The sequence below is a fragment of the Sus scrofa genome, chromosome 12, assembly GCF_000003025.6.
Source record: "Sus scrofa isolate TJ Tabasco breed Duroc chromosome 12, Sscrofa11.1, whole genome shotgun sequence".
Taxonomy (NCBI): domain Eukaryota; kingdom Metazoa; phylum Chordata; class Mammalia; order Artiodactyla; family Suidae; genus Sus; species Sus scrofa.
The window spans coordinates 6,161,315-6,175,054 of record NC_010454.4 but is presented as its reverse complement, the minus strand read 5'-3'; the positions used below and the strand labels follow the sequence as shown (position 1 = coordinate 6,175,054).

At 52.5% G+C, this 13,740-nt stretch overlaps 2 protein-coding genes across 16 annotated transcripts in view; one reads left to right on the top strand and one right to left on the bottom strand.

The window, feature by feature from the left end:
• ARMC7 (armadillo repeat containing 7) overlaps nt 1-13,740 on the top strand; it is a 29,198-nt gene that overhangs the window by 8,111 nt on the left and 7,347 nt on the right. Inside the window, exons 3-7 of one of the 14 annotated variants that reach the window (XM_021066077.1) lie at nt 88-256; nt 9,403-10,152; nt 11,365-11,587; nt 11,966-12,097; nt 12,311-13,130. In XM_021066077.1, coding sequence (XP_020921736.1) covers nt 88-256; nt 9,403-9,694 — 461 coding nt within the window. In that variant the 3' untranslated portion in view covers nt 9,695-10,152; nt 11,365-11,587; nt 11,966-12,097; nt 12,311-13,130. 14 annotated transcript variants of the gene reach the window in all.
• NT5C (5', 3'-nucleotidase, cytosolic) lies at nt 10,912-12,635 on the bottom strand. 2 transcript variants are annotated; one of them, XM_003131212.4, is made up of 5 exons: nt 12,305-12,635; nt 11,858-11,958; nt 11,720-11,780; nt 11,407-11,521; nt 10,912-11,288 (listed from the first exon to the last, which is right to left on the bottom strand). In XM_003131212.4, exons 1-5 carry the CDS (start codon nt 12,611-12,613, stop codon nt 11,107-11,109), a joined length of 768 nt encoding a protein of 255 aa, XP_003131260.2. In that variant the 5' UTR covers nt 12,614-12,635; the 3' UTR covers nt 10,912-11,106. The 2 variants fall into 2 exon arrangements, with proteins under 2 accessions (XP_003131260.2, XP_020922322.1); XM_021066663.1 differs by having other exon boundaries at nt 11,407-11,780.

The following is a 13,740-nucleotide window of genomic DNA, read 5'->3' as shown; positions in this document are numbered from 1 at the left end:
TCGGCCCTAAAAAGCAAAACAAAACAAAACAAAACAAAAACTTGAAAGGACTTGCTTATTGATTTAAAATTATTAAATTGTTACCAGTCAGGAAGGTGTTGACCTCTGCAGCGGGGAGAGAATTGAATCAGGAAGGAAGAGGCAGAGGCTTCCGGGCTGCTGACAGCGTTTCAGACCTTGACCTCAGTGCTGCTTACGAGAGCGTTTGCTTCCCCTGCCTGGATGTGCCAGCCATTTCTGTGTGTGTCGGTTGCAGGTACTCCCAGGGCCAGCTTCTGCAGCTGTAAACAGATGCATGCTTGGTCCACATCTGTGTGCCGGGGTTGGGGGAGGGGTCTTACCTCATTTCCTTCTTTCTGCCCCAAGAGATAGAGGCCTAAAGAGATGGAGTCGCTTGCTGCACTCACCTAGGTCCTCAGGGGCACCCCAGGGCTTCCAGCCGGATGTACCCGCCGCAGAGCCCTCACTCCATCCTCTGTGCTCTGGGGTTCCCCTGTACCTCCTCCTTTCACTGGTCATTCTGGGCCCTGGGGTCACACATCTTTCTGTTTAAAAAGAAATTCCTCAGCCATCCGCCTGTGGCAGGAGTCCCCTTATAGGAAAGGGCGGAGTCAAGGTTCTCAGCCCGCTGCTGGCTTCCACTCTAGCTCAGAAGGCTGGCTCCAGGCACCTCCGCCGTCTCCCCACCCCCGACCTGCAGAGACCAGTCCCTCTTCCTCTTGGTTCTAGACAGAGGCAAGTGTGCCTGCGTGTTTTATTAATTTATGTGAATACGTGATTGATTGACATCGTACAGAAGTCCCTCTGTGGATTTCCTAGAGGTAACTACTGTCACTAGTTTCTTGTGTATCCTCCAGAGAGATTTTCAGGATTTACAATATGCGTATATTTATATGTATACTGTGTGTGCCTTTCTGCATGTCCTGTATGTGTTGTATACTTTATTTGTATTCTGCCCCCACCCCTTTTTTTTTTTTTTTTGGCCTCGTAGGAGGTATATGGCAGTTCCTGGGCCAGGGATCAAATGGACAACACCTGGTCCTTAACCCCCAATGCCACAAGGGAACTCCCTGCCCCCCCTCTGAATTTGGCACCATGTCTTGGCAGAGCTGCAGTATCAGCTCATAAAGGAAGAGCTGCCTCATTCTTTGGAAAGGCTGCATGATGTCCGAGGAGGGAAGGGACCGGGTGAAGCCAGCCCCCGAGGATGGCCATTTAGGTTGTTTCCCTTCTGTGCTCGCGAGCAGTGCTGAGTGACACCCTTACTTGTACGTCTTTTCTCACTCATGGGAGTACACCTGTAGCATCAAATTCTAGAATGAAATACAGGTCCGAAGAGTGAAAAGCCATGCTTTTTTTTTTTCCTTTTATTTATTTTTTTACATTATACAAAACCGGACTACAGTGTATTTTCAGAGAAGTCACTTCCACTCCCATGTCTTCCACTCTAGGCCCACCGCTGAAATGGAACAAGCAAACGGGAGCATTTACCCGTTTCTCAATCCGCCCCCCACCTTCTTACACCTAATAGGAGCTTTCTCTGTATGCCATTCTGTCCCTCAAATTTCAGTCCTGAAATTTCAGAGAGAACCATTTTCAAGATACTAAAAAAAAGAGAGTCCCAAACAAAGATTTTGATCTGGCATTGACCGTGGCCAGCCCAGTACCCCTCTGAGGTGGGCAGGTCCTTGGAGGATAAGTCTTGAGCCTCTGTCTCCGAGGACTTGCCCAGCCCTGCGAGGCGCCAGGTGCTGGCTAAGCACTTGTCAGCATGACTTAACTTAATCCCTGGGACAATGCTTAGACCCTCCTGTCCCTTCTGGCATGATGCCCTATGTGCTGTGTGACCTGCAGTCACCTCCCTGACCTCTCTGAGCCGCCAGCTTTCTCATCCCAGGCTGCGTTGGCGGTTTTTTCTTTTGCATCTCCCCGGGTGTTTCTGTGGCTTCTGCGTCTGGAAGGGCCCTGCCTTTGCCTCTCGTTCTCTTTCTCTCGGTCTTGCCTGGTTTATGCAAAACATGTTCACCCGCCAGTCAGAACTTGTTCTCCCTTTCGTTTGGTAACCAGTTGTTAAATTGCAGCATGATCAGCATCCAGTGAAATGCACATAGCTTAGGTGTCAGTTTGATGAATTTTTAAACTCATTAAGGTGTACATACGTATATGTAACCAGCACTTAAGATAAAGAATATTTCTGGGAGTGGTTAGGATTTGGCACTTTTGCCATCGTGGCCAGGGTTCAATCCCAGGTCTGGGAACCGAGAGCGCACATCAAGCCGCCGCATACTGTGGCAAACAACATGGACCAAAACCAGAATCGTTCCCTCTCCCCCAGGAGGTCACGCCCTCTGCCAGTTGGTGGCTTCCACCTCACAGTAATTACTGTTCTAACCTCTATCCCCATGGATTAGTTCTGCCTCTACTTGAACTTCGTATAAATAGAATCCTACAGGATATACTCTTGTGTCTGGTTGCTTTCTTTCAACATGGTTTTGAGACGCATCCAAATTGCTGCAGTATCGGGGAGTTCCCGTCGTGGCTTAGTGGTTAACAAATCCCACAAGGAACCATGAGGTTTCAGGTTCGATCCCTGGCCTCGCTCAGTGGGTTAAGCATCCGGCCATTGCCATTAGCTGTGGTGTAGGTTGCAGACGCGGCTCAGATCCCGCGTTGCTGTGGCTGTGGTGTAGGCCGGCGGCTACAGCTCCGATTCGACCCCTAGCCTGGGAACCTCCATATGCTGTGGGAGCGGCCCAAGAAAATGACAAAAAAGACAAAAAAAAATGCTGCACCATCAGTAGTTCTTGTCTTTGTATGAACATTGCCACAACTTGTTATCTAATCACCTGTTGATGGAGATTTGAGTTGTTTTTAGTTTGGAGGCTTTGTGAGTAAAGCTGTCATAATTTTGATACAAGTCTTCTTGTACAGTATGTACTCATTTTTCTCAGATAGCTTTGGATTAGGAGTGAACGTGCTAGAGTTCCGGTTGTGGCTCAGAGGGTTAAGAACCCGACATAGTATCCATGAGGATGTGGGTTCGCTCCCTGGCCTTGCCCAGTGCGTTAAGGATCTGGCATTGCCACAAGCTGCAGCACAGGGCACAGATGCAGGTCAGATCCATTGCTGTGGCGGTGGTGTAGGCTAGCAGCTGCAGCTCCAATTTGACCCCTAGCCTGGGAACCTCCATATGCCGCAGGTGTGGCCCTATAAAAGAAAATTGAAAAAAAAAAAAAAAAAAGGAGTGGAATTGCTGAGTCGTGGGGTAGATAATGTGCTTACCTTTTGCGGGGAGGGAGGCTGTGCCCACGGCATGCAGAAGTTGCCAGGACATGGACTGAATCCAAGCCACAGCAGTGGCCCAGGCCATTGCAGTGACAATGCTGGATCCCTAACCCACTGTGCCACAAGAGAACTCCACGTTGAACTTTATTAGAAGCTGCCAAATCGCTTTCCTGCATAACTACGCCACTGTGCACTCCTCACCACCAGCATGAGTTCCAGTAGCTCCACCTCTAGCCAGCACCTACTGTTGTATTTTTGTTTCTTTCTTTTAGCCATTATGATGGGTATGTAGTAACCTCTTATCGTGGTTTTAATTTTTGTTTCTCTACTAAGGAATGTTGAGCATGTGTTCATATATTGGCCCTGTTGTGCAGAGTTTATCCAAGGTGCAGGCTTATTGCAGTTTTGAGCCCCGACCCACAACGGTGGGTTAAGGATCCAGCATTGCTGCAGCTGTGGCATAGGTTGCAGTTGCAGCTCAGATTTGATCCCTGGCCTGAAAACTTCCATATGCCACAGGTATACCTGAAAAAGGGGGGAGAAAAAAAAAAAAAGAACATCCAAGTCTTTTACTCATTTTCTTTTTATTGTTTATTTCTCCGTTTTTTTTTTTTTTGTTTTTGTTTTTAGGGCTGCACCCGTGGCATATGGAAGTTTCCAGGCTAGGGGTTAAAATCAGAGCTGCAGCTGCCGGCCTACACCACAGCCATAGCAATGCAGGATCTGAATCCCATCTGTGACCTAAACCACAGCTCACGGCAACACCAGATCCTTAACCACTGAGCAGAGCCAGGGATTGAACCCTAATCGGGTTCGTTTCCGCTGAGCCGCAACAGGGACTCCTATTCATCTTTTACTGATCTGCAGGAGTTCCTTATATATTTTGGATATGAGTCCTCTGTCAGCTGTGAACATTTTCTTTGCTTTTTTACTTTTTTTGGTGGTGTGATTTGGTAAGTTGTTGTTCTTTCTGAGAGAAATTTTTTAAAGAGAATAGCTTGGCGTTCCTGCTGTGGTGCAGCGGGTTAAGGACCCAGCATTGTCTCTGCGGTGACGCAGGTTTGATCCCCAGCCCAGCACAGTGGGTTAAGGATCCAGTGTTTTCGTGAGCTTCGATGTAGGTCGCAGACATGGCTTGGATCCCAAGTTGCTGTGGTGTAGGCTGGCAGCTGCAGCTGTTTCAACCCCTGGCTTGGGAATTTCCATATGCCATAGGTTTAGCCCTTAAAAAAAAAAAATTAAAAAAAAAAGAATAAAGAAAATAAAAATTAGCTATAGGAGTTCCCATCGTGGCGCAGTGGTAAACAAATCCGATTAGGAACCATGAGCTTGTGGGTTCGATCCCTGGCCTTGCTCAGTGGGTTAAGGATCCAGCATTGCCGTGAGCTGTGGTGTGGGTTGCAGACGTGGCTCAGATCCTGCATCGATGTGGCTCTGGCGTAGGCCGGTGACTACAGCTCCGATTTGACCCCTAGCCTGGGAATCTCCATATGCCACAGGAAGCGGGCCTAGAAAAGACAAAAAAAAAAAAAAATTTCCTATAGTGTTACTGCACAGAGATAACCAACTATTAGTACCATTTTGGTGTGTTTCCAGTCTGTCTGTCTCTCTCTTTTTTTTTTTTTTTTCCTTTTTTGGCCACCCCATGGCATATGGAAGTTCCTGGACCAGGGATTGAATATGAGCCACATCTGCAGCTTTAACCCACTGCACTGGGTTAGGAATCAAAGCTGTGCCTCCACAGAGACCCGAGCTGCTGCAGTTGGGATCTTAACCCACCGTGCCACGGCGGGAACTCCTTTCTTTCATATTCTTTTCTATTATGGTTTATTACAGGTTATTGACTATAGTTCCCTGTGCTATATGTAGTAGGACTTCGTTGTTTTGGATTTTTTTTTTTTTTTTTTTTATGGCCACACTTGCGGCATAAGGAAGTTCTCAGACTAGGGGTGGAATCGGGGCTGCAGCTGCCGGCCTACGACACAGCAACACCAGATCCGAGCCGCATCTGAGACCTATCCCGCTGCTTGTGGCAATGAAAGATCCTTAACCCATTGAGCAAGGCCAGGGATCGAAGCCACATCCTCATGGATATTATGTTGGATTCTTAATGCGCTGAGCCATAGCAGGAACTCTTGGATGTATTTTTTTAATTGCAGTTTTATTAAACAATTTGTCCTTTTTTTCTCTTCCTTATTTTTCTTTGTCCTTTTTTTCTTCTTAACCTTATATTGCGGGCATTTTCCTCTAAATGTGCTTTGAGAACATGATTTTTAGAACTGTATAGGTTTTCATTATACAAATGTACTGTAATTTATTTGATCACTGTGCTGCTGTTGAGCTTTATTTAGGAAGTGTCCAGGTGTTCTGTTGCTTTTTCGACAGCCCTCGTTAGTTTTTCAGGGTAGGTCCACAGAGGTGGCTCAGGAGAGTACAAAGCAGCTGTGGCGTCTCTTCAGCTGCTCGTGGTTCCTCTGGGTCCATCTTGGGTGCTCTTGCTCAGCCGTTTACCCCCCGAGGCACTTCTCTTTGCAGGCTTGCCGCTGAGGGTGGCTGCCAGCAAGCCAGAGGGGCTAAAGGAGTTCCCCAGCCTCCTATAGGGGTGCTCTTGGGTGGAGGGGGCGCAGGTGGGTGAGCTCTGGCAGGCACCTGATCCATCCTTGGAGGCTTCCTAGGCCTGCAAACGGGGAGCAGAGGGTGCTGGCTGTCCTGAGGCCACCTTTTGCCCCCATTCTCTAGCAGATGCCACCTGATTGTCCTCTGACCTGTGGCAGTGCCTTGCCCAGGCATACCTGGGTGGGGTGGCAACTCACCAGCCAGAGAATGACTCAGGCTTTACCTTATCACACTTGACAGCAGAGGTAAGTCGTCCCCCCCACCCCACCCCTGAGTTGAGTGTCTGCAGTGTGGGTAGGAGGCTGGTTGTCCACTCTCAGCTCAGAAGAGATGGTGTCAAGTGTTGTAAGGAGCCATTGTGCTTCCACTTGTCCTTGTTCCTGGCTGAGCCTGGCATCTGTCCCTGGTAGGATTAGTGTCCTCCTGGCTTCAGAGGCACACCCTTTCCCAGAGAGGGAGTGGCAGAAGGCGCCCATGTTCTGGAACTTTGGGCAAGTTACTCAATAGCCTCAGCTTCTTTTCCTGAAATGGAGTCAATCGTGGGGTGCAGTCATGTCCCCAGCATGTGTTCGGTGAGAATCCACAGTTGCAGCCTTCTGGGATACACAAGTAAATCACTGCCATGTCACACCCAGAGATGGGGACAGACAGCAAGTAAAGGTAGTCGGCCGAATGCCCCCAGCTTGTGCTGAGGGCTCCACTGGGGTGAACGCATGTTGAGTTGGAGCTTGGTGGGAAGCCCCCTGAGTGTCCCACCAGGAAGGGCCTCTCCATCAGTGCCTTGTGTCCCTCTCCTGCTGCTCATCTTCCTCTGACTCCAGGAACACCACTCAGCCCCTTCTGTCCCTCAGAGGTGCCCTGTCTGAGATCCCAAAACCAGAGAAGTCCAAGGAGGGCAGGTCTCAGGGAGCTAGCCCATCCAGCCCCCCAGCCCTCTGCAGGGCCACCCTTTCCCCCTGCTCACTGCTTTCAAATCCTTGCAACAGATATTTGCAGAGCGTCCCCTGTGCCTGGCACCGTGGACAAGGTGGGAATAAGGCAGCGTAGGTCTCAGCCTCAGGGCATGTACCTTCTGTTGGGACTCAGCAGGCAGTAAGCAGGAAAAATCCACGTAAGTGATTTCTCAAAGTCCTAAGCACATGAAGAAAATGAAACAGCGTGATGAGGGAAGTGCCTGGATGTGGCAGGGAGTGGCTGACCGGGGTATTCCAGGGAAACCTCACTGGGCAAGGAGCAGGGAAGTGCTGGTTACCAGTAAGAGGGTGGCACCAAATGAAAGTCCTGGAGGGGAGTTTGGATTTTATTCCAAATGCAGTGAGAAGTCCCTGGAGGCTGACTGGATAAAACCTTTATAAATGTCTCCCTACAGCAGGACTCTAACTGACCCAGGTACCGCTAGGGAGGGGGGCTGTGCCTGGAGGAGGAGGAATGTTTTTTGCCAGGCCTGGCCCCCACCTCCCAGCACCTGCCCCCTCTTGCTGGGAAGGATGCCCTAGAAGGGTTCGAGCCCTCCCTCTGCTTGTTTCTCTGGAGATGCAGGGGAAGCGGGTGGGCTGGAACTCACTCCTGATTGGACCCTCAGGACTGCTCGACCATGTTATGCAAATGAGCGAGAAGCCCTTTCCGGGCTTGGAGTAGGAACTAAGGCTGGGGATGCCCTGGTGGCAGGAAGCTCAGGCAGGACCCACGGAAGTCAGCTTCCCACGTGGAGTAAGAGAATGGGGAGGGCCGCCACACTACCTGAGCAGAACCACGAGTGTCTCTTCTCTCTCTGGCCTTTTCTTTTGTCCCCAGAATCCTACTATCAGTGATGTGGGAATGATGCTGAAATGTTCTAACCCCTTAATAAAGTATGTAGCTAGTAAATGATGCCATGCCTGTAGATTCGTTGGCATGGAGAGTCGTTCACAGTGCCTTGTTAAATGAAAGGAGCTGGCTTACGCAACAGTAAGGAGAGGATTACATTTTCCATTAAATGTTTAAATGTAGTTACACATTTAAGTTGGTGGGATGAAAAGCAAATGTTGAATGTCTGGGTGGTGAACTTAAGATAGTTTGTTTTGGCTTCTGATATTTTCAACAGCGTTATTGAGCTATAATTAATATATAATAAACTACATATTTAAAGGGTACAGTTTGGGGAGTTCCCGTCATGGCACAGCGGAAATGAATCCGACTAGGAACCACAAGGTTGTAGGTTCGATCCCTGGCCTCGCTCAGTGGGTTAAGGATCCGGCATTGCCGTGAACTGTGGTGTAGGTCACAGGTGCGGCTCGGATCTGGCATTGCTGTGGCTCTGGCGTAAGCCAGCAGCAACAGCTCTAATTAAACCCCTAGCCTAGGGACTTCCATATGCCGCAGGTGCGGCCCTACAAGCGATAAAAGACAAACCAAAAAGAAAAGGTAGTTTGAATGTTTGTTTGTTTTTTCTCTTTTTTGCCACACCTTGACATAGGGAGTTCCCAGGCAGGGATCAGATCCTGTCTGCAGTTGCAACCTATGTTACACTGTGGCAATGCCGGATCCTTAACTCACTGTGCTAGGCTGAGAATTGATTGATTAACTCACTGTCCCAGTCTGCAGAGATGCTGCTGATCCCATTATGCCACAGTGGGAACTCCCAATTTGATAAGTTTTGACATAAATATACACCCGTGACACCATCACCTTACCTATATTTATTTCTTAATTCTTGTAAAGTGATGATATATTGTGGGATTTTTTAAAAAATTTTTTTACTTTTGGAGTTCCCGTCGTGACGCAGGGGTTAACGAATCTGACTAGGAACCATGAGGTTGCGGGTTCGGTCCCTGGCCTTGCTCAGTGGGTTAACGACCCGGCGTTGCCATGAGCTGTGGTGCAGGTCGCAGACGCGGCTCAGATCCCAAGTTGCTGTGGCTGTGGTGTAGGCCGGCGGCTACAGCTCCGATTCGACCCCTAGCCTGGGAAACTCCATATGCCGCGGGAGCGGCCCAAGAAATGGCAAAAAGACAAAAAAAAAAAAAAAAAAAATTTTTTTACTTTTAAAAAAGGAAAGCATGGAAACTCCTGTTGTGGCTTAGCATTAATGAACCCAACTAGTATCCGTGAGGATGCAGGTTCAATCCCTGGCCCCACTCTGGGTTAAGGATCCAGCGTTGCCTTGAGCTGTGGTGTAGGTCACCAATGTGGCTCGGATCTGGTGTTGCTGTGGTATAGGCTGGCAGCTGTAGCTCCAATTAGGGCAGGGCGGGGGGCAGGGCAGCCCTACAAAAAAGAAAAAAAAGAAAGCTTATCAGCTATTAAACTGGCTAAACCAAGAGGGATCAGTGCCTACATACAGAAGGCTGGGCAGGGGCAGGCAGGCCTTTCTGGAACCTTGAAAAGGGAGGGCTGGAGATGAGAATAGATTTCAGATCCCTTGTCCCTGGGCCACCTTCTCCCGGGCCTGGGCCTCAGTGGGCAGAGGAGGGATGGGGGGAGGCCCGGGGCTGAGGCATCCCTCACCTTGCTCTTCCCCAGGAGGCCTCTGCAACCTGTGCTCGGACAGGGCCAACAAGGAGCACATTCTGCAGACAGGGGGCATCCCACTCATCATCAACTGCCTGTCCAGTCCCAACGAGGAGACTGTGCTGTCTGCTGTCACCACGATCATGTACCTGCTGAGCTCACCAGGCTTGGGCCCCCAGCCGGAGCTGACTGCCGTGCCCGTGGTGCAGTGCATGCTGCGCTTCTCCGTCTCAGCCAGCACCAGGCTGCGGAACCTGGCCCAGATCTTCCTGGAAGACTTCTGCTCCCCGAGCCAGGTGGCTGAAGCCCGCAGCTGGCAGGCTCACTCTGCCCTGGGGATCCCACTGCCGAGGACGGAGGCCCCACAGCAGCCTTGATCCAAGGGGAGGTCAGGCCACAGCACCCACCGTGCCAGAGACAAGACAGGACAGTGCCCCGGGGACCAGGGAGCAGGAGCAGCAGAGCTCCCTTGAGCACCTTCTCCCCGCCTGGCACTTTTCAGCTAAAGGTGAGCGTATTTATTTATACTCTGATGAAAGGCATCAGGAGATGAGTGAGGAAGCCAGACAGACCCCGAGACACAGGAAGAAGGAACCTGAAGGTGCCATTTTCACCGGCTGCCACTCTGACCAGCTAGAGGCGAAGGTCCTGCCTCCTGGCCACCCCACTGCCAGCTCTCACCTTGTGTCCCTAGATCCAGAGGCTCTGCAGAAGGCATCTCTCCTGAGGAGCAGCTAGGCCTGGGGCTTAGCACTTCCCAGCGTAAGGAACCAGGCATTTTTCCATAATGGAAGCTTTATTGTCCAAAGTATTTCAGGGCCCTGGGAAGCTGGGGAGGGGTTGCGCCCAGTGCTGGAGGCCAGGTACCTGCCCCACAAGCTTGCCAGGCTGGGCACATGGATGCTGACCTGGAACTCTAGGGCCCAGAGTTAACTGTTTATCCACACAGGCCTGTCAGCCAGGCACCATGCTGGGGGCTTCGAAGACCGAGACATGGTCCCTGCTCTTGGGTGCTGCAGCCGCCTGACTGCAAACCTGGCCATTGGGCATGAAGACGGAGGCCGTGAGGCCAGTGACACATCAGAATACAGGCACAAACTCCCAGAGCTGTGTTCTCTCCCTTCCCCACCCCAAGGCCCCTACCTGGAAGCCCTCGCCCGCCTCTGCCATCAGGGTTAGTGAGGGCGAGTCCCTGCCCCTGGCTTCAGGGATGCTCCGTGCTCCAGGGGACGGGGCTGGATTCTGACAAAAGCATGAGGCTGAGGCCAGTGCACACGGCTCAGCCCAGGGAAGAGGCACAGGCCCTCATGGAAAGTGAGCTTCGGGACCAGTGGAAGGTCCTGGCCCCCCTTCAGCACGTCTTCAAGGTTGACCTTGTACATGGCCAAGGAAAGGTGGGTTCGAGAGGAATGGGACTAAGGGACTGAGGAGGCAAGGAGGGAGGCGAAGGCCGCCCCCTCAGCCTGTTCCAGCCCCTGTAGGGCTCCTGCCCCTTCGCTTCCCAAATAAAAGGCCTTAAGAGAGCAGTGAGCAGTGCTTTATTTAAAAGGTTCCTGATTTCCCACTAGGTGGCCATGCAGCTACCCCGGGAGGTTCCAGAGGGCAGTGCTGAGGGGTCCCTGCCACCATGCTGCCCTGGCACCCAGTCGTGCCGGGGTTCCCTGCTGGCCTGCCTCCCCTTCCTCCAGATCCTGTCCACTGCCACTGCCCCTTGGCTCATGCATGCAGCAGACCCAGGCCGGGCGGGCCCCGCCACAGGACTTCCCGCTTGCTGTCTATAATCTCCTTCCAGTTGTCACTCCAGGAGAGTAGCCGCCTCCTGGTCGGGGGCAGGGCCAGGTGCTGGTTGTGGCAGCAGGTGAACAAGATGTGCTCCCAGCTTGGGGTCTCCTCTTGGCCTGTGACAGGACGCAGAGGAAGGCAGGGGACGCAATGGGTGACGTGGTGATCTCTACCCCCTCCCTCGTATCCCAGCAGGCCCAGTGCCCGGAGGGTGCCAAGGAAAATGGCTCCTACCTTGAATGGTGTCCTTGTCATCAATGAGCAGGTCCCCCAAGACCATGGTCTTGTCCCTCGTCAAGATAATGCGCTCCACAAACTGGGGCCCCAGGTGCTTCTCCACCCAGCCGTACTGTGTGGTGGGCACAAGTCTGTCAGGAGGGCCGGACGGACCCCGGAATTCAAGGCCAGCGAGCAAGTAGGTGGGAGGGTCTGCCGCCCTTGAAGCTATCGTCCCCTCCCCCCACCCCCACCCCCGACTTTGTGTGTTTCTGCTGGTTTCTTTCAAAGATGGGGCCTTAGGACCCTGGGTGTGCCGCCAGTGCCGCACCTTCTCGCGCACGCAGTGGTCATACTTGAGCAGCGGGCTGGTGCAGATGAAGACCTCAGTGCTGCGGGAAGGGGCGCGGGTCAGACAGGGTGGTGCCAGCCCCTGCTCCCCCCCACCTCCCTCCCGACCCTTCCTCACTCCTGCATGTCATTCATCTCCCGCATGGCTTCCAAGGCTCCAGGGATGGGCTCCAAGTTTAGGAAGAAGCCTGGGGCTTCATACACACTGGCCACTTTGTCCTGAAAGATACAGTGTTCCTGTCCTGGCTCTGCTCCCAGCCGATCTCGCCAGCCCCAGCGAGGACTCTCAAGATTCCTGGGGGAAGGGGGGCGCCTCGATCCCCACATCAGAGCCTCAGGGAGGGGACTTTGTTTAGGGGTAAGTACTCCTCCAGACTGTCTTGTCCTGGGACGAAGTGTGGATTCTGAAGTGAAAGCTTTGTCTCTGGACGTGGAGCACAGGCGGTCCTGACCCAAGGGGGAAGGCGCCCCACTCCCAGGTGCCCAGGAGGTTGGGGCTTCCCGTTTGGGACACTGGGGTCGGGGCTCCCGGTTCCCCCTGATCCTCGCCTCTCCCCCCACCTACCGCCAGGTCGGGGCGCAGGGCTCGGTACTGCTCCCGGGCGAAGAAGCCGCGGCGCTCCTCCAGCGGCACGTACGGCTCCCTGGGGAAGTTTCGCTGGAAGCCCCGCAGCAGGCCGGCCTCGAAGTCCGCCAGCACGCCGTCCATGTCCACCAGCACCCGCACGGGCCGCGCGTACCTTGCCGCCATCACCGCGAGGCACGGGCCGGCCGGAAGCATGGACGCGCGCGGAAACCCGGGCCGGAGCCGAGTTGAGCTCCGCGCCGGGACGGCGGCTTCCGGGAGGGGGCGGGGGGCGGGGCTAATTTGCATGGACGCCGGGTTGCCCCGCCCCCCGGAAGCACCGGGCCTCCCCCAGTGCCCCAGCAGCCGGCGCGGAGGTGGCCTGAGCTGCTCTTCTGGTCTGAGGCCGCGCCTACGTGCACCCCAGCCACCCTGCGCTCGGTGGCAGACGTCCTCGCTCACCTCAGACGTTTCTTGGGGCAGACCTTCCAGGGGCCCGGCAGAGGGTCTCTCCTAAATACAGATCAACGGCTTCTGAGAAGGAGCCAAGGCTGCTTAAACCCGTGAGCTGACGCCCCCTTTTAAGAATCCATCCCTGTCCTCCCTGCTTGTGGGGACTCTGGAGCAGAGCTCCCGCCACGTCAAGGCAGCACCAACCCAAGGCTCAAATCATGGGGACTCCCAGTGACCGAAGTGAATGAATCTGCTGAAGACAGCGGGTTCTTGTGAACAGAGCTCCTCAGACACCAATTCATAAACCAGAGCTGGCTTGAAACATGGGAGCATCTGCTTTAAGCATCCGGTTCACCTGGAGGAGGAGACTCAGGTAACCCAGACCATCCTCCTTTTTGTGGAACTGACACTCTTCTAGAATTGGAGTTATATCCTCCTCTAGAAAATGCTGAACGTCCGAATGTGTTATTGATTCTCCTTTTTGTAGATTTCACGTGTAAATTTCCTGACTACGTATAAATGTATTTACCTACAAACTAGATTCAGATTTGAGTTAAGTCACCCATCTTCCTGTAGTTTCCCAGTTGAGCACCCCAGTACTTCCAAATGGAACAGAAGAAGCTTTAGGAAGGGGAACCTGGTGATCAATTTTGAAATTCTACAATGGGCATTAGCAATAAATACAAAGCCACTGAGGTCACACAATTGTGTAAAAAGTCCACAAAATGCTGATTCTCCTGCTATCATCATTTTAAGATCATTCAACTTCACTTTGTAAACCCTAAGCTTTTTTTTTTTTTTTTGCTTTTCAGGGCTGCACCTGCAGGATATTGAAGTTCCCAGGCTAGGGGTCAAATCAGAGCTGTACCCCCTGGCCTGTGCCACACCCACAGCAACACCAGGCCAGAGCCGTATCTGTGACCTACACCACAGCCTAAGGCAACACAGGATCCTTAACCCACTGAGCGAGGCCAGGGATCGAG

Coding starts and splice junctions, on each gene's coding strand:
- NT5C (XM_021066663.1), bottom strand. CDS start 12,613: ATGCAAATTAGCCCCGCCCCCCGCCCCCTCCCGGAAGCCGCCGTCCCG. Junction 11,781..11,857: donor GAGATGAATGACATGCAGGA/GTGAGGAAGGGT, acceptor CCCTTCCCGCAG/CACTGAGGTCTTCATCTGCA. Junction 11,289..11,406: donor TGACAAGGACACCATTCAAG/GTAGGAGCCATT, acceptor GTCCTGTCACAG/GCCAAGAGGAGACCCCAAGC.